The sequence below is a fragment of the Elephantulus edwardii genome, unplaced genomic scaffold, assembly GCF_000299155.1.
Source record: "Elephantulus edwardii isolate Elephantulus edwardi_28Jun2011 unplaced genomic scaffold, EleEdw1.0 scaffold00091, whole genome shotgun sequence".
NCBI lineage: Eukaryota > Metazoa > Chordata > Mammalia > Macroscelidea > Macroscelididae > Elephantulus > Elephantulus edwardii.
The window spans coordinates 10,422,789-10,443,306 of record NW_006399841.1 but is presented as its reverse complement, the minus strand read 5'-3'; the positions used below and the strand labels follow the sequence as shown (position 1 = coordinate 10,443,306).

The following is a 20,518-nucleotide window of genomic DNA, read 5'->3' as shown; positions in this document are numbered from 1 at the left end:
AAATATATAATTAGGATGTACTTTGGGGTAAAATGTTGCTGTTCTTGTTTGATGCTTTTGATTCAGAACTGACTCATAGTTGACCCTTTATCAGATTTTTGGAAGCATAGGAGGAGATTGCCTGTTCTTCTCCCATGAGGAAGCTGGTGGATTTGAACCACATTCCTTTGTCTTGGCAACACAATGCTTTACCACTAAGCCACCAGAGCTCCCTTTTGGGTATAACATTAATATGCTGTCAAGTTAACTCATCATGATCCTGTAAACAACGGCTCTGAACCTTGCCCCATCCTGAGCCAACCTGACCATCTCTAACACACCTGACCTCATTACCACAGTCTCTGGGTCGGTTTATCTCATCTGGGCTCTTCCTCTTCTGCTCTGACCCTCCACCCTTCCAAGCTCCATGTCCTTCTTCGAGGACTGGTCCATCCTGGCAACATGTGCAAAATATGTGAGACAGAGTCTCAGAATCCTCCCCTCCAAGGAACAGCCTGGTTTTACCCTCTCCCAGACCGACTTGTAACCATTATTTTCATAGTAAAAAAACTTGCTTACTGGTAGATTTAAAAACTCTGCGACTTGGCGGCCCTTAACAACAACACAACAACAATGTTGCATAACTGTTAATGTGGCAGAGTAGTCTGTTGAGGTCAAGGACTGCACGTGGAGTGAGAACAGGGTGTCTTGGACCCGAGTTTGAATCCTGGCTGGCCTCTTCACAGCTGGGTGCTTGTGACCACATGCCTGGATGTCTCTGTGCCTCGCTTTATATAATGGCTGCTTTGGAGGTTAATGCGGGCACCTTAACTGGGGTGTTGATGGGCTGTGTTTGACAGGGTGGCCAGTGAGAGCAAAACTCTTCTTCCTCTGCCTTCCTAGTCAAACCAGTTCCAAGACTGAGCTGTGGTAAACTCCCATTTCTACTAGTAATGGTTAGTTTCCTGTTTTGTTTTAGGTCAAAATTGTCTCTATTAACACATCTCTGAATAGCTTGGCCAGCAGCCTTAATGAACCCATGTACCCTTTCACCATCCACCCAGCTTTTCATTTTCAGTTGGAATCATTTAATTTAGGGAGAATCATTCCAGTGCCCTTTCTCATAGAGCATTTGGTGCTCAGGAACAGGTTAAAATGGTGCAGCAGAGTAATGCTAACTTACTAAACTTGCAATGGAAGGTTTAGTGGTTTTTTTCTGCCAACGTTTCTTCTGAGAGAATTAGATGTGAAACTGAACTAATTAACATGGTTGTGGGGAGGGGCCAGGAAAGCGCAAGTGTCAGGCTGAGGGTGTCAGAGGAAGGGAATGACCTTTGGGAATTATGTGGCCCAGTGAAAGGAATTGAGTCCAGATGGGGCTGTGCTGTGTCCTTTATCCCAAACCTTGGCCAGCCCGTGTCCAGTCCCCCACATGTTGGTTGATTGTTATCACCAGTCCTCAGACAAGCAGTGTCCCCCGAGGCCATGACCACAGACTGGATCAGCCCGTGGACACCTAGAGCAAGGCTTCATTCTGAGAGAACGTTCTGGAGAATCTCGTTGATTGATCAGAGCTGTCTTTACAAACTGCCCTTCAGCCGAGAGAGGTTGTGTCTCAGCCACTGCCCCTTGTACCCTTGTGGGGGAGATCCATGAGACTGGGTTAGACTGAAGTTCTTGCACGTCTCAGCTTGGGTCTCTCTGAGATAAATAGGGACCATTTTGGAATTTTGTTCAGATATTGGTCTTCTGGGTAAAGATTTCCTTGGAATGAGTTACTTTTTGGAAATTCAGCAATTGAATATTTTGGGTGGGACCCCAGATGTTCCTTTCATCGAATTCTATATTCAGTGTTTAAAATAAGTCATATTGAAAGAGATTTAAGTTGAAATTGGAGAGCAGAGATTCTCAGCTCCCCATGAAATAACTGTTTACATGGAGAGAAGTGTCTGAAATCACTTTCTTGGAGTGTTTCTACCTCTACTATGAAATCGTTAATAAGGCTATTTGATAAGATGTGTTGGATAATGAAATAAAACAAATACTTAAATGCTCAGTATAATTTCTAGCACATACAGAGTAGTCAACACACATTAGCAGTTAATGTGACACATTGTGATACTGTATCTATTTTTCTTTCTTCTCACCTCCCTTTCCTTCAGATCTTGTTTGTTTAGAGAATGTATCACAGAGCACAGTTAAAACCAGTCTTTCTAATCATTGGATTGTGCGTTCCTCTTTGTGCATCATTTGAGGGTATCTAACTAAAGCCATCTGTGTCGGATAACTGTGTAACTGGTGTAGTTTCCATGATTGATTAGTTATGAAAACCAGACATGTAAGATAACTTGCTCAAATCCTCATGTATTTCTAACATTTTCACCTAAGTCTGGTCTTGGAAGCTGTGGGCAGTTCTGTTCTGCCTTGGGAGCTGCCCACTAAAAGTTGTCATTGACTCAAAAGCAAATGGTCCTTGTTTTTGGTTTTTAAGGTGACAAAGCAAGAAATGAACTTACCCAGAAATTTCATTTCTACAACAGTTTCATAGTTATGTTTTCATCTCAGATGTTAGGTTGATGCTGAGCTTTCATTTAGTTGCAGCAGTGAAAATGACTGCCTTTGAACTTGTTTGCATTGAAATGAATTGGTTGTACATATTGATAACACTGGTAGGTGTCTTTCTTTGGTGGTGGTGCTGTTTACCAGCAAATAAAAATATCAATAAAATGGGTGCTCATTGAAGAGGATCTGCTGCTTTTTGTTGTACCCCACCAGTGCTTAGTGGTGTAATGGCTTCCCTTTTATATTAAAATACTGTATTTTATGTGTGGAGAAAGTGACCCTTAAGAAATGGATGTTGTGAAAAAAAACCTATTGACTTGGGACAAATCATTTGACAATATCCATTCAGACAAGGGTCTCATATCAAAAGTTTACAGAATGAAAAAAAAAGTTTACAGAATGTTATAGGACCTATACAAGAAAAAGATTGATAACAAAATTATAAAACTGATTCATTAAAAAGAATTAAAAACCTTAAAAAAAGATGGATATTGTAAAGCAACTATGAGATATCATCTCACCCTAATAAGAGCAAAATTTATCAGATCAGCAAACAACAAATGCTGGTGAAGTTGCAGAGAAACTGTTGGTGGGAGTGTAAAATGGTAGAACCACTGTGGAAGGCTGTATGACACTTTCTCAGAAGGTTGGAAATAGAAATACTATTTGATCCAGCAGTTTGTCTACTGGGCATATACCCTAGAGAAACCAAAACTGCCACCCAATCAGATATATGCACACCGACGTTTATTGCTGCTTTGTTCACAATAGTAAAGAACTGGAAATGACTCATGTGCCTATCAACAAATGAATGGATAGAGAAGCTGTGGTATAGTCACACAATGGAATACTACGCTGCATTGAAAAACAAGGAACTTATGAAATATTATACAAAATGGGTGACCCTGGAAGACATTATGCTGAGTGAAATGTCTCAATCACAAAAGGACAAATACTGCATGGTGCCACTGTTGCAAAGCGGGACTGACATCGACTTTGGGGGGAAACTAAGAAAAGAAGGAATAAACAATGTATACTGCATTGAAACAGATGAGGGAGAGAACTGTTTAAAAGGAATATATGAATAGGTATTATTTTCATGACAAGAGTCCAGAATAAGAGCTGCATAGTGAAGTCGACTGGGGAGCGGGGGATTGTATAAAAATAAAAGAGGTTTGTTTTTTTTTCCTTTTCATAGAGGAAAGTAAGCTGGGGGGAGGGGTGGGCAGGGAGGAAAATGTGCAACAATGAATGAATGGAAATCCAAAGTCTCTATAGCCTTTCATTAAAATGTTAATAAAAAAAGAAATGGATGTTGTCTGGTTTAGCTCCTATGGGATACTCTGTTCTAACTTCAGAAATTGAATGTCTTTCTGTTCATCATGCATCCTTTTCATTTCTACAAAACCTAATTAAATTATACTTGACTTACCTGAAATGTTTTCAGCTACATACTGTAGTTTGGGTGAAAGTTACAGAACGAGTCTCCTTCTCCACTCAGTAATAGGCACGTTTTATTTGATGGCTTTGGTTGCCATCCTTACAGTATAATAGGACTCAGTCTTTTTTGAGGAATAAATGAGCTGCCTTTCCATAGTTCCTACCTCATTTTAAATCCACACCAGTGTCACCACACACAGATATTCCGATTTCTCCATGTTTTTTCTCTTCCTCAATCCCAGATAATAATAGCTAACTAACCCCTTGAGTGTGAAGTAGGGTCATTGACGTTTGATTTGCATTTTCCTGCTGACTGTTAACGTGGAGGAGCTTTTCATATGCTTATTGGCCATTTGTATCCACTTTGGAAGAAATGTCTGTTCTCCCTCCTCACTTTTGGGTGAGTGAAAGTGCCACCTCCCCTTTTTGGAGACTTTCTGTCCCCTCGGTGTATACATTTGCCTTTCCCCGTGTTGTTTCCGCCAAGACACCAGACACCGATGATTGTTGAGGGGTCATCCACATCCTCCTGCGTCCAAGGACTGTGATTGTGATGTGAACACTGCTGTTGAGAATGGCTGAGAAACAAGGAGCCTGGTGCCCTGGATGGCCGGCCAGCTCAGGGCCCCGCCAGCTCAGGGCCCCACCAGCTCAGGGCCCCACCAGCTCAGGGCCCCGCCAGCTCAGGGCCCCACCAGCTCAGGGCCCCACCAGCTCAGGGCCCCGCAGCTCAGGGCCCCACCAGCTCAGGGCCCCACAGCTCAGGGCCCCACCAGCTCAGGGCCCCACCAGCTCAAGGCCCCGCCAGCTCAGGGCATCAGAGAAAGATGTGTCTGCAGGCCAAGGGTCACCAGGGAGAAACGCCCACCAGGTGTGTCTGGATGTCCTCACGCATTTGTTTGTGGGTCAGTGCAGGGCAATATTGTGCCAGGCACGTCTGTGACCCCCTAAAGGCAGGACACGTTCAAGCTGGGCTCTCAGCATCAGTCTTAGATAGATTCCTCCGGAGAAGTAAGGTTTTACACGATCAGCCCACACGTCTTCAAGTTCACTTAGATGCAGAAAAGATTGTCATCTTGCTCTTGTTTGTAACTCAAATGTTGAACTTGCTTGTTCCTTTTCAGGGTGAAGAAACCAAAAGCCTGACGCTAGTCCTCCATCGCGACTCTGGTTCCCTGGGCTTCAACATCATCGGTGGGCGGCCCTGTGCGGTAGGTTCCTGGCTGAAATGCTGTACCCCTTATCCACATGTGGTAGACCGAGGCCCTCAGAGGCTGGAAGGTCGAATGGCTGACTCACTTCGTTCTAGTCTCTGGCGTTAGAGATTTCCCTGTTTATCTAACATCCTGACACTCAGGGTCCTATCCTGAGGAGTGGTGGTCTCCTAAAATAGCATGGTTTTAGTAACACAGCGGCCAATCTAGCTGTGTACCTTGTAGGAGGTGTTTCTCGTGTAGTGATTGGACTGAATGACGTTGTGTGTGACGTGTACAGTTGGAACCGGGTTACAGTCCTGTTCCTTCCTCAGCTGGGCTGGAGGGTGGGAGCCCACGCTGGGCATCTGGACCCTAAGTTGTGCTCCATCATAGCCTCATCACTCACTGGTGTCCTCTGTGGATAACTGTTCCCCTTCCTCTTGCTTCTCCTCCCCCCCCACCCCGCATCATCAGCACCTTCTGCAAAGAAGAGGCCAAGTACAGATCTGCCAGTTTAACTTGGGGGTGGGGGAGAGGGTGGGAGTGTTTGCAGAAAGGGCTGGGGGGAGGGAGCGCAAGGTGTGCCCAGGTAGGCACCTTTCAGATAGGTTGTCTGAATGTGTGCAGTTGTCCCAAAGGAAAAAGAAAAGAATGTGGCATCAGTACTGGAGGGAGACTTATCAATAACCTGCATTATGAAGATGACACAACTTTGCTTGCTGAAAGTGAGGAAGACTTGAAACACTTCTTGCAGAAGATGAAGGAACGCAGCCTTTGATATGGATTGCATCTCAATGTCAAGAAGACAAAAATTCTTACCACTGGACCAATAGAGGGTATCATGAGAGAGAGAGAAAAGAGTGAAACTGTCAACAATTTCATCTGACTTGGAACCAGCTCCCCTGGTAAAGGCAGTCAGGAAATCAGACATAATACACTGAAAAAGTCGGCAGTTAGGGACCTCTCCAAATTACAGAGAAGTCAACTAGACTGGCTTATTTTTAATGATGTCAGTTTGAAGACTAAGGTGCATCTGATTCAGGCCAGGGTTTTTCTGATCATTTGCTGTGTATCTGGGAGCTGGGTAATGAATAAGGATGACAGAAGAAGCATTGATGCTTTTGAGCTGTGGTGTTGGAGAAGAGCACTGACCATCCCATGGACGGCCAAGAGAACAAACGGCTATATCTTGGAGAAGGTGCAGCCAGAGGGCTTTTTGGAGGCAAAGATGATAAAGCTTCATCTCACATACTTCAGGAATGTGCAGCTTTAAAGAACTAAGATTCACTTGGCTTTGGGTTGTAGAAGCTTCTTGAAGATCTAAGGATCTAAACTTGGAAGAACATACTCACCTTTTTTGCCTCAGGTCTGGACACATTGACGTGTCCTTAGGAAGGAGAGCCTCAGGTCTGGAGTACACTGGAAACAGAGAGTGTCTCAGGCTTTGTGATTGCTGGGAAGCTGCTGGTGCCGGGGAAGAGGGTGTTTGTTTTCGCTCCGTCACCAGGAGTGAAATGACATCACCAGGCTGGAACTCAGGTCCACGCAGCCTCCCAAAGACTCGCTCTGGGTGGATTCCTTTTCCTTCAGACAAGTGATACATATAAGACAAACTAGACAGAATTTGGCTGATTTGAAAAGTGTATCCGTTTCTGTGGTCTTTTTTTGAAGAGCTGCTTATGTGAGTAAGACCCAATCTCATCACAGACTTGTGCATCATTCTTGTTTTGTTTTTGTGCATTGTTTGTTTGTTTAAACTCGACCTAACTAGGAGAAATAGCTTCATGAAACCTGCATGTATTCTGAACTGACGCCTGGAAGTCTGGGAGGTCATGAAGAACATTCTAGAAAGCCAGGATGAGCAACAATGCACCCACATTGTTAGTTCCGGGAAGTTGAACGTATTGCAGAGTACAGGATAAATGATGTGCTTGTTTCCAAAGAATTCTTGTGTTAAAATGCTTGGCTGGGTTGTGAAATAGCCCAGCTGGGGAGCTCTGACATAAGGTTTTTCACAGCATAATGCAGGACGTAGTGCTCTTAGCAAAACCACATCGTTAGTTCACTGGTCCTCATATCCCAGCGAAAGAGCAGCCAGTTTAGTGTAAGAAACCTCTCGTGTAAGCCCTTGGTGAGGATGCTTCCTTGTCAGACACTCCTGGAAGCACACACTCCCTTTCATTTTTCTTTTACACAAATCAGTGAAACAAAGTAAGTCTCAAGTCGTGTTAGTTTACCTTGATAAATAGCTCTAATGTGTTAGGAGAGGTGCTAAGGACATTGGGAATACAGAGATGTCTTTTAAGATACAAATGTATCCCTCAAGAAGGGACTTGATCTGGTTTTCTTTGATTCTGTACTTTTTGTTTGGTTTGGTCTGGTTTTAACCCCATCACCATCCCTCAACCCCAGCTTAATGTAGCCTGAGTTCTGGTCCTTAGCTTTTCTGTTCCTCTCAGGGTTTTGCTTGAACTTTCTGATGCTGTTAAGAGAAATTGTTTGTATTCAGTATAGTTTGCAGAACAAGCCATAGCCCAAATCCCTATCTCTCTCCTTCTCCAGCCAAAAAACCCCACCCCCAAACGAAGCCAGTGAGCTCGAGTGTACACAGATCTCTTTGCATTTTGAGGTATTGACATCAGCTCTTAGGGAGCTCAAGCTTGTTTGGAAATTCTTTGCGGTTTGCTGAGAGCCGTCGTGTTCTTTTCACTGGAAGAGTCCACAGTCTGGCAGCTTGGAGTTTTGAATTAGTACACTTTGTGAGGGTTTCCTCAGTGGGAGATAGTTGTACACACAGGGCATGTGCTAGAGAATAAACCTTTGTAGAGTGTGAAAACCAGCTCTATCATGTGCTGTGTGACAGCACTGAGGTCGTGACCCACTCTGAGTTTCTGATTTTTTCCATCTCTGATATGGACATAAAAGTGCTCGCTATTTGGGATTTTGGGAGTCCTGGTGGCCTGGTGGCATGAAGTTGCGCTGCCTAACTAACTGAAGGCATGCAGTTCGAATCCACCAGCTTCTCTGTGAGAGAAAGATGGCCAGCCGCCTCCTCTGTGATTCACAGCCTCCGAAGTCCTGCCGGAGGGAGCTCTGAGTTGTTTCAGGCTCAGCAGCACATCCCAGCCACAGCATCTGGGGTGACTTGGAGGATTAAATGATAGGCACCGAGCATCCAGTGCCTGCCAGGTGTGTGCTCAAAGGTGGGAAGCCGCTGTTCAGCCTGCAGGTCTCTGTAAGGAACGGCCGGAGGAGGCTGCGTAGACGTGCTGGGCTAGCACATCAGCGAGGCTGCAGAGATGGAGGAAGGAGGCACGAGGGCTCTTCAGGCTGTAAAGGGTTATTGTGCGGGATGCCGGGCAGGGCGCTGTGACGTGAGGCAGGGATGCCTTAGAACAGGGCTGACCCTCCGCTCCAAGGTGGTTGATGGAGTCCAGACGGCTGGGAGCTGGGACTGTGCCACATGGGGATAGATGCTGGCAAGCACTTAGAGCTCACCTTCGGTTGTGATTTCTTACCCTCGTTGATTAATTGCTCTGTGTATCAGGGGGTGAGGGGGAGGGTAGGTCTACGTGTTCCCTACTGCTCTCATTGCTGTTGAGTTTGAAGGGGCAAAATGAACCACACGTGGTCACATCTCTTCCTCTTCACAACATAGAGCTCTGTTAACGTCTTATTTGTGTGGTTTTCTTTAACAAATAGAGGTTTTGTAGATCTACATATGTTATATATTGAAACAGACTCCTTCTAGCATGAGGTCTTACAATGGGGGACAGATGGGCGGTCTCTTCCGCATTGCAGTCTGGGAAACCCAGTGGAGGGTCAGCTAGCATTTGATTTTACCTCAAAGTGATTGCTATTTTTTTAATAAGAGTTATGGCAAGAAATTGACTGTGATTTTGTAGTTTTTGTGGAAGATTCTGAACTTTTTTTTGTGGAGAAGCAACCTAGGTTTAATTTATAATTCTCTTCATCATGAGAAATAGAATCTACACATGGAGAGACAATTCATCTCAGTATGTTTGAAAGAAATTCATGGACAAGCTGTGTGGTGTTCTTTTTAAAAATTTGCTTGTTGGAAACTTTTGATTTTCAGAAAAGGAAATGGGTTTTGAAATGAGCTGTCTTTTCCCCCTGGAAGTTGCAGTCCTGACTTTTAGAGATCTGGAGGGATTTAAGGAGATTGGGAGTAGTTGGAATTCATAAGGGAGGGGTGAGTGGTGGGGCTTCTTGATGCAAATCAGAACAAAAATGAAATACCTAACAGTGATGTCAGTTTGAGGACGAAGATGTGCCTGATCCAGACCATGGAGCTGGACAGTGAGAAAGGATGAGAGAAGAAGAATGATGGATGAGTGAGTAAGGATGAGAGAAGAAGAATTGATGCCTTGAAGCTGAGGTGTTGGAGAGGAGCACTGAACATCCCATGGACTGACCGAAGAACACATCTTTGAGAAGGTGCAACCAGAGGGCTCCTTGGAGGCAAAGATGATGAAACTTCATCTCACATACTGTGGGTGTGTTGCTAGGAGAGTCTGCTCATTGGAGACAGACATCATTCTTGGGAGGGGAGAGGGTCAGTGAAAGAAGGGAAGACCCTCAACCAGGTGGATTGACACAGGGGCTGCAGCAGTGGACTCGAGGGCGTTGGAGGTTGTGAAGATGGCATAGGATAGAGCAGGGTTCAGATCTCTTGTTCATAGGGTTGTTCTGAATGCTCGACTCGACAGCTCGTTACAACAAGAACAACAACTTTGGTAATATTGTTAGATATTTAAGAGTCTGATAGCACTCTGTGCTAGGGAGAATGTAAGAAAGCACTCATTATTCCTGTTAATTGATATTAGGTGTCCTTTCTGGAGACCTAGTTGGTATAGCTTGCGCTTATGCAGGGAGTCCTGGTGGCCTAGTGGTGCTACCAACCCAGAGAGATGTGGGTCCATTCCACTGATTGCTCCATGGGAGAAAGATGACCAATCTCCCGTCCCCTTGGCTGTACAGGAAAACCCACTGGAGGATCAGCTATGGGTTGGTTCTGACTTGACAGTTATAACAATAGCGGTCAAATACACAGTGTCTTTGAGCTAACAGTTCCATTGCTAGGGACTTTTCATAAGTATGGTGGTTGTTATGTACCGTTGAATTGACTACAGCTCATAGTGAGCCTATCAACATATGACCTGTGTCGTCTCCTCCATGCTCCAGACCATTGAGGGCACTGTGTCAGGTCATCTTGTTAAGGGTCATCCGCCCCTCTGCCAGCCTTTCCCAGAAGGAGGTCTTTTTCCCAAGGACTGGCCCTTGGTGACAACACCGCCAAAGGCTGTGAAAAAGCTTTCATCAACCTTGCCTGTAAGGAGAACCCTGGGTGCACTTCCTCTCAAATGGATTTATCTTTTGGAATTCCTTGAGATATTCCATGCTCTTCACCAGCACTACAGTTCAAAGACATCAAGTCAAAGGCACATTTGTACATGTGGTGTTGTTGTTAAATGCCATCAAGTCAAGTACAACTCACAGTGACCCCATGAACGAAAGATCTGACCCTGTTCTGTCCTGTGCCATCCCCCTACTTCCACACGCGAGCCCATTGAGGCGGTCACTGCATCAATCCACCTGGCCAAGGGTCTTCCTCTCCTTCACTTACCCTCCACCATTCCCAGTATCATGTCCCTCTCCAAGGAATAGCCCCTCCAGCAACACGCCCAAAGTATGTGAGGCAAAAACTCTTCATTCTTGCATCCAAGGAGCACTCCGGCTTCACCCTCTCCAGGGTGTATTTGTTTGTTCTCTTGGCCGTCCATGGGATGTTCAGTGCTCCTCTCCAACACCACAAATCAAGGGTGTCAGTTCTTCTGTCTTCCTTATTCACTGTCATAAGTATGGATGAGCGAAAATACTGACATGGCTATATTACCACAGCTTTAAGGTATAGTATGTGATGTATTGGAATGCTGACTGAATGGTGGGTGGTTTAACTATGCCCACCGTTCCTCCGGAGAAAGACGAGAAGTCTCTTAAGACATGCAGCCTCAGAAAACTAAGAAATGGACTACTATGAGTTGGAATCAACTTAAAGGCATTTGGTGGATTATTGTCTATACTAACAACAATAAAAAACAATGTCAGCTCTGTTTATACATTAAAAAAGGAGAGAGAGAGAGAGAAGGAGAGAGAGGGAGGGAGGGAGGGAGGGAGAGAGAGAGAGAGACAAAGAGAGATCTAATAATGTAAGATGGCTAAGATTCAAGTGAGAGAGAGGGTAAGGCGTTCAAATGAGCAGCAGAATCCCACGAATGTGCATTGAAAGGAACAGGCGTGTTTAGGAGGGTGGTGCATTAGAGCGTGTTGTCAAGGACGCATCAGCTGAAAACGGAGCCTGTGTAAGGGGAGGTGCAGCAGGCACGGGTGGCAGTCTTACCTGGTTCTCCCACTCGGTTTATGACGTGATGATGGATTTTATCATGCATGTATGTTATCCATGTATGGTGCACAGGGTGAAGTGCTTGACTGCTGGCTGAAAGGTTGGTGGTTTGAACCTATCCAGAGACAGGCCTGGTGGTCTGCTCCCAAAAGGGTTGTGGTCTTTAAAAGTGCATGGAGCAGTTGTGTTCTGCACATTAAGGTATCACCAGGAGTTGGAATTGATGGGACAGCAACCACAAATATGTTAGCTTTTGTTGAAAATAAAACATCAGCACTTTTGACCCCAAGTGCCAGTTATTGTTGCACGAGTGTGAGCGTTATTTTCATGACCAGCCCAGTGCCTGACGCTCATGTGTGTGTCTTTTTTTAACCCCAAAGGACAATCAAGATGGATCATCCAGTGAAGGAATCTTTGTGTCCAAAATAGTTGACAGTGGGCCGGCGGCCAAGGAAGGAGGGCTGCAGATCCACGACCGGATCATTGAGGTACGTGCATGCCAGCCCGCGCCTTTGAATAGTCTCAGTGCCGGCTCATCTCTGTCCGGCTCAGAGCAGAGTGTTGGCTGGGAGAGGGAGGCCGTGACTAGGGGATGGCTGGGTGGGAGGCTGGCTTTTCTGATTGTGGGGGCCCAGGTTGATTGTTGATGGCTTTGGGGTTAAGATTTTGTCAAGTGTGAGGAGCTCTGTGACGTGTGGTGAGTTCAAGATTTGCCTGTTTCAGAAGAGGCGTGCGTCTGTTGAGCACACTTTGATTCAAGCTTGGTGTTGAGACCGTTGGACAGTTGTACGTTAACTAGAACCAGATGAATGATTCCTGTGATACAAATAGTGACTATTTGGGGGGGGAAAAACCCAACCAAACAAACAAAAAACAAACTGTGACTATTTGGATGAATTTCCAAGGTACGATTGTGTCCACTTAAGGTTTATTTTACTGTTGTTAGAGCTTATGGAAACCCTCTTGGTTCACACCATCACCAGCTTCTTCATTTCTAGGTCTTTGCTCATCATTTCCAAAGTCATAGAAAAATTTAATGCATTTGCATTGAGGGAAATGTCTCTTGTCAGCCCCATTGTGCGATGCTCTGAAATAGGGTTGCAGAATGTTGGAGGATTGTCCTGTAATGTGGAGAAAGGATTATCTGCTACTTCCTCAAACAGGTTCTTGTTGCATTGGTTGACATGAAGGACAACTCTGCTGTGGATATTCTCTTGACCATTTTGATGTCTCTGTCAATGAGCAAATACATGACTAATTTTGTTAGATCTTTTATTAAGAATTCAAGATGATATACCAAGTACCAAAATAAAGCACCCAAGGGTGTAACCATAACACAGTGCATGGTGAGCGGGATGCCAGAGAAATAGCGGTGAGGCCCATGTGTGTGTGTTGTCCCAAATATACAGGCTCAGTGCCTGTATCCCCAGAGGACCTTTCATGGCCCATTTCAAAACTTCAGGCAGTGTGGGAGCTGCAACCAAGAGATAAACTTTGAGTGGAGTTTTTGTAGCCCAGTGGACTGTGGGTGCATGCTCTCTCGGGCTCATCTGGGTGAACTCTGCCAAGTTCAGAGCAGTACATTTCAGAATAATTTATATCCTCAGGAAAATGTACAGCTAAGTCTCTTAGTGAAAGCAAACAGCTAGTTAGAGCTTAGGCGTCTCTCCTCTGATGGATGGAGCACAGTGTGGTAACTCAGGTATTAAAAGGTTGCTGGGTTTTGTTTTAAAGGCACTATTCATATTGTTACGTAGCCTGTGACTTTGTGAGATGTTGTCAGACGTGGAATTCTCTTAGCCACGAGTTTTAGGGCTATCTTTGTACTTTCCAGGTTGGGGAATGAATTTTCCTACCAGGAATTTCTTGGGCAAGAATGCTTTCTGATGTACTCAGATGCATATTGTCTGAGGTGTTGTGTGTGTGTGTGTGTGTGTGTGTGTGTGTGTTGTCTTTTTTTTTGTATGTGTGTGTGAGTGAATACATTTTCTGAGACTATTGTTCAAAAAGATAAGTACAGCTTTGGTTGCCAAGCGCTTGGTGGAACAGCCAGTTTCCCTCAGCAGTGGAATTCTGTTGCTCTTATGTTTTGCAAATGAGAAATCTACAGCTGGGTAGGATTTTCTCTTGGCAAAGAGGGATCTGTATTTGAAACGCTCAGGCCAGTTTCTGGTAAGTCACATGCCCCTCTTGGACTGTATGTGAAGTATTAATCATGCCCCAGTGTTGAGATGCAGAGACGACATACGTGTAATTGCAGCTGACGCACCATGCACTTCCCAGCCCACTTCTAATCTCTTTTGACACAGTGATTCCCGTGGCTTAAAAATATATATTCTCTGCCTCACCTTGTCTGTGTCTGAGTTTAATAGCGGGAGTGAATTTTATTATTTTAAGCTCTTTTTTATCACCACCAAATTCAGAGGCATTCTCCATTCACCCCAAATGTTTCCTGCTTCCCGTTTGAATGGTATTAGACCAGCTAATCCCAGACTTTCCACATAAGAACCCTAATGCTTGCAAATAGGTGCTGAGATTAAATCCATGGAGACCGTTCCTGAGTCGTGTATTTGCTGGGAAGTCTCTGCTTGTTGCTCTGTTCCTACTAGGTAGTCATTTGCCAAGACTGGAGCAGTGATTTTGAAGTATGTTGGACCCAGTCACCACCCGAGTTGTTTTTACAGCAGATACTTTTAAATGCCCCCCATGTTGTGGTTATGTGTCGTTGAGTGGGAACTGATTAACAGCTGACCATCCAGTAGCTTTTTAGAGGGAGTAAATTGTCCCTTTTTCTCCTATGGGACATTGGGTGGATTCAAACCATGTACCTCTTGGTTGGCAGTACAGCTTCTTAACACTCAGACACCAGAACTATAAAAAGGAATTCCTCCATTCATTGTGTGTGTGTACATTTGTGTTTTTTCCACTCATATGTAAATACATACTTTAGAAAGGTAAGTAGGAAAGTGGTAAATAAAGGAAGACAATTTATAATAAAGTTATGCACTGGTATGTAAAAATCGAGGGTGCTCTGGTGGTCGAGAGGGTAGGGAGTTGTGCTGCCAACCCCCAAACCAGGCGGTTCAAATGCTTTACCTGCCTCGTGGGAGAAGGATGTGCGTTCTGTTGTCATGTGCTTTATAGCCTCTGAAAATGCTCTGGCGAGTCAGCTAGGAGTTGGTTGTTTGAGGATAATGTCAGAGTTTGGGGACAGGGACACTAAACAACACTCTGAAGTGGCCCGGTGCCTCTTGCAGTCTCCTTGGGTTGCTGGGGCTCCTGGCCTGGACAGGAGGGAAGTGCTGGAGTCTGGGCTTGGGAGCAGCAGCCGCGTCCAGCCCTCAGGACGACTTGCCCCCAGTGGGGAACACACCCTGGTTCTGTTGAGAGCACAGCCAAGGCGGCCTCCCTCTGAACTATACAGGAGTTACGCTCCGGAGTCCTTCATGTGTATTAGCACTGCAGACAGTTCTTTGTATCTGTCCGCACTCAGGAGATGAACTATAGAAAGTTGATTTGACTGTGAATTTCTGATGGCGCTTGTGGAAGTTGTACTGGCAGCAGAATAACTCTGCCTTCTGTGAAATTTGGGGTGCTAGGTGAGTTGTGAAATTTGGGGTGCTAGGTGAGTCGTGGCACTTCTGGCATCCCTGGCTCCTCGGTAATCCCCCTGCTCACGCTTCCAGTGAAGATGCTCCTGGCAGAGGCTGGACTCCAGCTGCGGAGCGGCAGGTAGGAGCCACGGAAGGCTCATGGTGCGAGGTTTATATTCTTCTGCATCCTGGGGCCAGCATGCCAGCCTTGCGCCTATGATTCTCCCCAAGTGGTAGCCCTGAGTGAGCGCCCTGCCCTGTGCTCCCTGGCCTGAATAGGAGAACCTGGAGCTGGCTGGCCATCGTGAAGATACGGTCGAGAATCTCCATCAGCTCACCTGAGAGCTGAGAGCCCATCCTGCCCCCTGACGTCCATGTATCCTCATCCACCCTGAGCCAAGATGGACAGACGCCATGTCCTTCCAACTACACATCCCTTTCTAAGCCAAGTGATGTCCTACTACCTCAGTGTCCGCTTCTCCAGACATATGTGTGTGTGTGTGTGTGTGTGTCTTTTTCTTCCCTATGCACTATGGAGTCAATGGGTGGCCCAGACAGAGTTATTCTCTCAGCTACAAAGCTTGATGATTTGAGGGAGCTCTGGTGGCCTAGTGGCAAGACGCTGCACTGCAATCCCAGAGCTATGCAGTTCGAATCCACCAGATGCTCTGCTGGAGAAGGAGGGGCAATCTCCTCCTGTACCAGTCAGATCTGATTTGATGGCACACACACACACACACACAAAATAATGAAATAAAATTTAAAAAAAAGCTTGGCGATTTGAGTGGCCCTGTAGTATCTCAGAAGACAGTTTTGCCAGTCTGCTCCCCAAAGGTCCCAGTGACTGAAAAGCCTCAGATACACTCGTGGCATTTCCATGGGCTAGAATTGACAGGGAAGAAATTGCTTGATTTGGGGTTTCCATTGGACTGCCCCTCCCTCTTCCCAAGATTTCTGGCCTCACCTTTGAGTGATGCCCTGAGTACACATTTGGGAAGCTGAGTTCCGTTTTCCTGGGTATCTTTCCTCCTCATTTTAAACGGTAAGAACTGGAATAGCGGTAGTCTTCTGCCTCAGAGCCCGCTTTATAAACCACCTGTTACTGATGGGGGTGCAGCTCCTATATCTAACTTGGATGTCTGTTGTAAAATGGGACTGATATCAGGGTTGGGATAAGACAGAAAAATTGCATAAATTGTGTATACTGCACTGAAACAGATGAGGGAGTGAATAATTTAAAAGCGATGTATGATAGGGTCTTATGGTTATCACAAGAGTCCACAATTAAGGTTGCATAGTGGAATGTACTTGGGGTGGTGGGAGGGGTGCAGGGGGATTGTGTACCAGGGAAGGAGTGTTTCTTTTACTTTTGAAAGAGAGGAGTGAACTGGGGTGGGGGGGGCGGGTGGCGATGGATGGGCTGGGAGAGAAGTGCAACAATAAATGAATAGAAATCCAAAATCTCTGTAAATGCTCATTAAAATGATTTAAAAAAAGAACTATGGTTTGATTGTGTGAGACTTTGCAAACTTTGGAAGGATATTTTCCACTGCACGAGGTGGGGAGCAGCTGGACCTCTCTCCGTGGACTCTAGAGTCAATTGTAGACCAATCATATGCAGCTCAGTTCCCCTGAATGTTATTTAGGAGACTGGGAAAGATGGGGAGATCACATCAGAATAGCGTCACCATCAACATCTCCCAAATGGGGAGCCATGTGGGGAACAGGCCTTCTCTCAGTCCCACCAGCTGGCTTCTCTCAGCATTGAATCATCTCGTTGTTTCCTCTTTGGAGTTTCATGTGAAGTGTTTGGCTTGCTGTGTAAATATCCTGTTTGGCAAAATGTTAGCACCGAGGAAAAGTGCAAGGAAACCATGATTTCCTAAGAAATCAGCACGTTCACTGTGCGTGTGTGCTGGTCAGTACATGACTTTCTTCTTGATCGACATTGTTTTACACGGTTTATGTGTCTATTAAACGCTTGTGTGATTTGACTCCATTAAACTTCCTCCTCCAAGATTGGTGGAGACCACCCACAGGTGTGTTTTGCAGCTTTTCAGGCTCCTTCAGGTGGCTTGAGCTTATTTTCATGTTGCATTAGTCCTTCATTTGGTGGAACGTGAACCATAGCATTATCTGTGACGGTTAAATACAGAGCTCTTTTCTGTTTTGAGAGGGAAAACTTGGTGTTCTGGGTGTAAGGACGATGGAAAACTTCAGCTCTCTGTGTCTAATAGTCATTATGTTGGAGAATCTTCTGTAAATACACATTCATCTCGGAAGTGTTATGGTTTGAAGACCAAAGGATGTGGCCACACAAGCTGTGTGACCTTAGAGGCTGTTGTGTCAACCACTTACTTACTCTGTTGTAGTGGCTCTGGGTGTAGTTGGTCTGTCATTACCAACAAGGCTGGATTACAGTGTAAATGAGGCAGGATTAGCAATTCCTTCCCTCCCTGAGCCAGGCTTCTGGTGGAGGCAAACTGAGACTTCACCATTTGCCACTGTTAAGAGAGAAAATGTTGGGCTGAGACCAACCATAATTTCAGGAACATTGGTGGCACATTTACTAAGCATTTAACGGCTTGCTGACGGTCAGCAGTTCAAGTTCATGGTATGTTCCACACCAGAAAGATGGACCAGCATGATGCTGGTAAAGATATGCAGCCTCCGAAACCCTTGGGGCAGTGCTGCTCTGTCCTGCGGGCTTGTCTGTAGGCTGGAACCCTCCTGATGGCAGCAGGTTTATCTCTTGTTGTTGTTAAGTGCTGTTGAGAAGTAGACGAATCGTAGTGACACTATGAATGAAAGACCTGAACACTTGTATAACGTTCATCCTTTCTCCAAGTTCATAGAGATTCTGGAGGCAAGCTATTTTGGAAGTGTATGTCACTCCTGATTCTAAGCTTGTTTTAATTGGGGAACTCCACCAAACACTGTTCACCATGGGTAACCGTTATTGCTTTTGACACATCAGTGTCGCAGTGTTCAGCATCACAGCAACCACGAGTTACCTCTGTACAGCAAATGGACAGACCAGTGCTATACCACTTAGAAGAATGTTTGACCAAAAACAATTAAAACCGTGCCTGAGGGCCATGGATTAAAGTCACCTGCCTTTGGCTTGATAGCATAACTTTCTATCCACCAGGCCCACAGAGCTCTCACTATATTGGCTTTTGTTAAGTGCCATGAAGTCGTAGATGACTCATAGCGACCCTATGAACAGAAGACCTGAACACTTGTATAGCTTTTATCGTTTCTCCAAGTTCATAGAGTTTCCGGACCCAAGCTATTTTGGAAGTGGATGCCACTCCTGCTTCCAAGCTTCACTTAGATAAGTGACTATTTGGGTCCAGCTTCTGAGTCCTGGTGGTGTCCTCCAAGTTCAAGGGGAAGCCGCTGCTCCAGAGACATTGACTGGTGAACTCATACCAACAGAAGGACTCCCACACACCCATGTCTTTGACGGGAAGACTCTGGACCAGGAGCAGTGGGCCTGGGAACCATGCGGCCGTTAAACTGTGACTCAGGACCAAAAAGAAAGGAATCTTTGTAGTTTCTATCCAGATTCCCTGACTCTTCGCACCTTCCTACATTTTCTTTTCTTTTGTCTCAATCTGAATACCTCTCTGTGTGTTCCTTGAGAATCAGAACTTCATCTTCCATCACTAGAGTAGTTAGATGCCATCAAGAAGATTCCAGATCATAGTGACTGTGTGTTCAATGGAGTGAATCACCAGCTGGCCCTGTGGCCGCCTCCTGACGAATGCCATGTCTCAGCCCGTTACACGAGCCACAGTCCTGCTCTTGTAGTGCTGACCATCTGTGGAGCATAACGTGCTTCTCCAGAGACTGGTCCTCTGTGACAACCCATCCACACAATGGGAGCCACGGTCTGGCCACCTTCGCTTGCAAGGAAGCAGCTTTCTGTCGGTTCTTTTTCCAAGAAAAATGTCTTTTATTCTTTTGTCAGTTCACTGTGTGCGTACCTATTGTACTTCGCCAGCACACTAATTCAAAGCACCAGTGGCTCTCCATTCTTCCCGGTACATCATACAGCATTTACACACTTGTGAGGTCATTGAAGGGTCCTGGCTTCGGTCAGTCCCACCCTCAGTCCTCCAAGTGGTATCCTTACCGTTAGCACTTTAAAGGAGCTCGTCATAGCTGACCTGCCCGTCAGGTGACTTCTTGACTGCTGCTTCCAAGGCTGTAATTTTGGGTTCCGGTGAATCAAAATCCTTGACTGCTTCAGTCCTGTCTCTGTTTGTCACGATATCGTCTACTAGTCTAGCTGTGAAGGTTTCTCTTTGTATTGAAGTGTAATTCGTACTAAAGGCTATGTTCTTTGATCTGCATCAGGGAGTGCTTCAAGGGTGTTTGGTTTGGGGTTTGGATTTTTTTCCCCTTCATTTTCAGTTTGTAAGTTGTGCCATCTGCCGATTGCAGGTTGTTAATGAGTCTTCTGAAACTCTGTTCTTTATAGAATCCATTTTCTCAGGATAATTTATTCAACATTCAGGTTGAATAATAATGGTGAAAAGATCTAACCTTTCATGATTTTAATAGTTGGTGGGTAACTCAATTAATCATATTAACTGATCATCCTTCTAAACATATGGATATCTTACAACGCTAAGAGTATTATACCTCAGAATAGAGCTTGAAGTGTTCTTGGCCATGAATGTAATGCCATTCCCTTCAATTTCTCATTTTTAGCCTTGTAGACAGTATGCCCACCATATCTGTCCAGTGGAAAATGGCAAACACCAGTCCAGTTCAGCTCGTTTCTAGGATACAGCGCCTTATGTGTTCCATTTTGCTGTTGATGACTTTTAGTTTTCCTTGATTCATTCTTTGTATGTTCCACATTCAGTTGGTTGATGGGTGCTTGTCGCTGTTGGTCCTTACTTCGAGTGCCAAGCCAGCACATGGAGGTCCTTTATTGGATGAAAACTGTAGTCCATCCTCATCCTAAGGGTGCACTCTGCTTTCAGGAGGCAGCTGACGGCCAGTTGTATTTGGACTGCCTTCCGACTTGAGAAGCTCATTTACGTGACACTAATTTACTTCTATTTTATTTTTAAGTCCATATGATCTACTTTATAGGCAAAGAAAAAACACACACCAAGGACCTTTTTGTTTATTTGTTATTACCAGTAATGTAGGATTTTGGTCTCTTGTTGGCTGTAGTTCTTAACGACCTCAGGTGTCCATGGTGATAACATGCTGATCAGTCCTTCTATAGCCTTTCCTGTCATTCAGCATATACTAGTTTTGGGGTTTTTCTTCTGTTTATTTCTTTTATTTAATTTTTAAAA

General features: G+C 45.2%; 1 protein-coding gene across 1 annotated transcript in view; it reads left to right on the top strand.

Annotated features, from left to right (window-relative positions):
• Positions 1–20,518, top strand: part of PDZRN3 (PDZ domain containing ring finger 3) — a 273,094-nt gene that overhangs the window by 15,808 nt on the left and 236,768 nt on the right. Inside the window, exons 2-3 of the mRNA XM_006890639.1 lie at positions 5,106–5,192; positions 11,982–12,089. Coding sequence (XP_006890701.1) covers positions 5,106–5,192; positions 11,982–12,089 — 195 coding nt within the window. The remainder of the gene's footprint in view (positions 1–5,105; positions 5,193–11,981; positions 12,090–20,518) is intronic.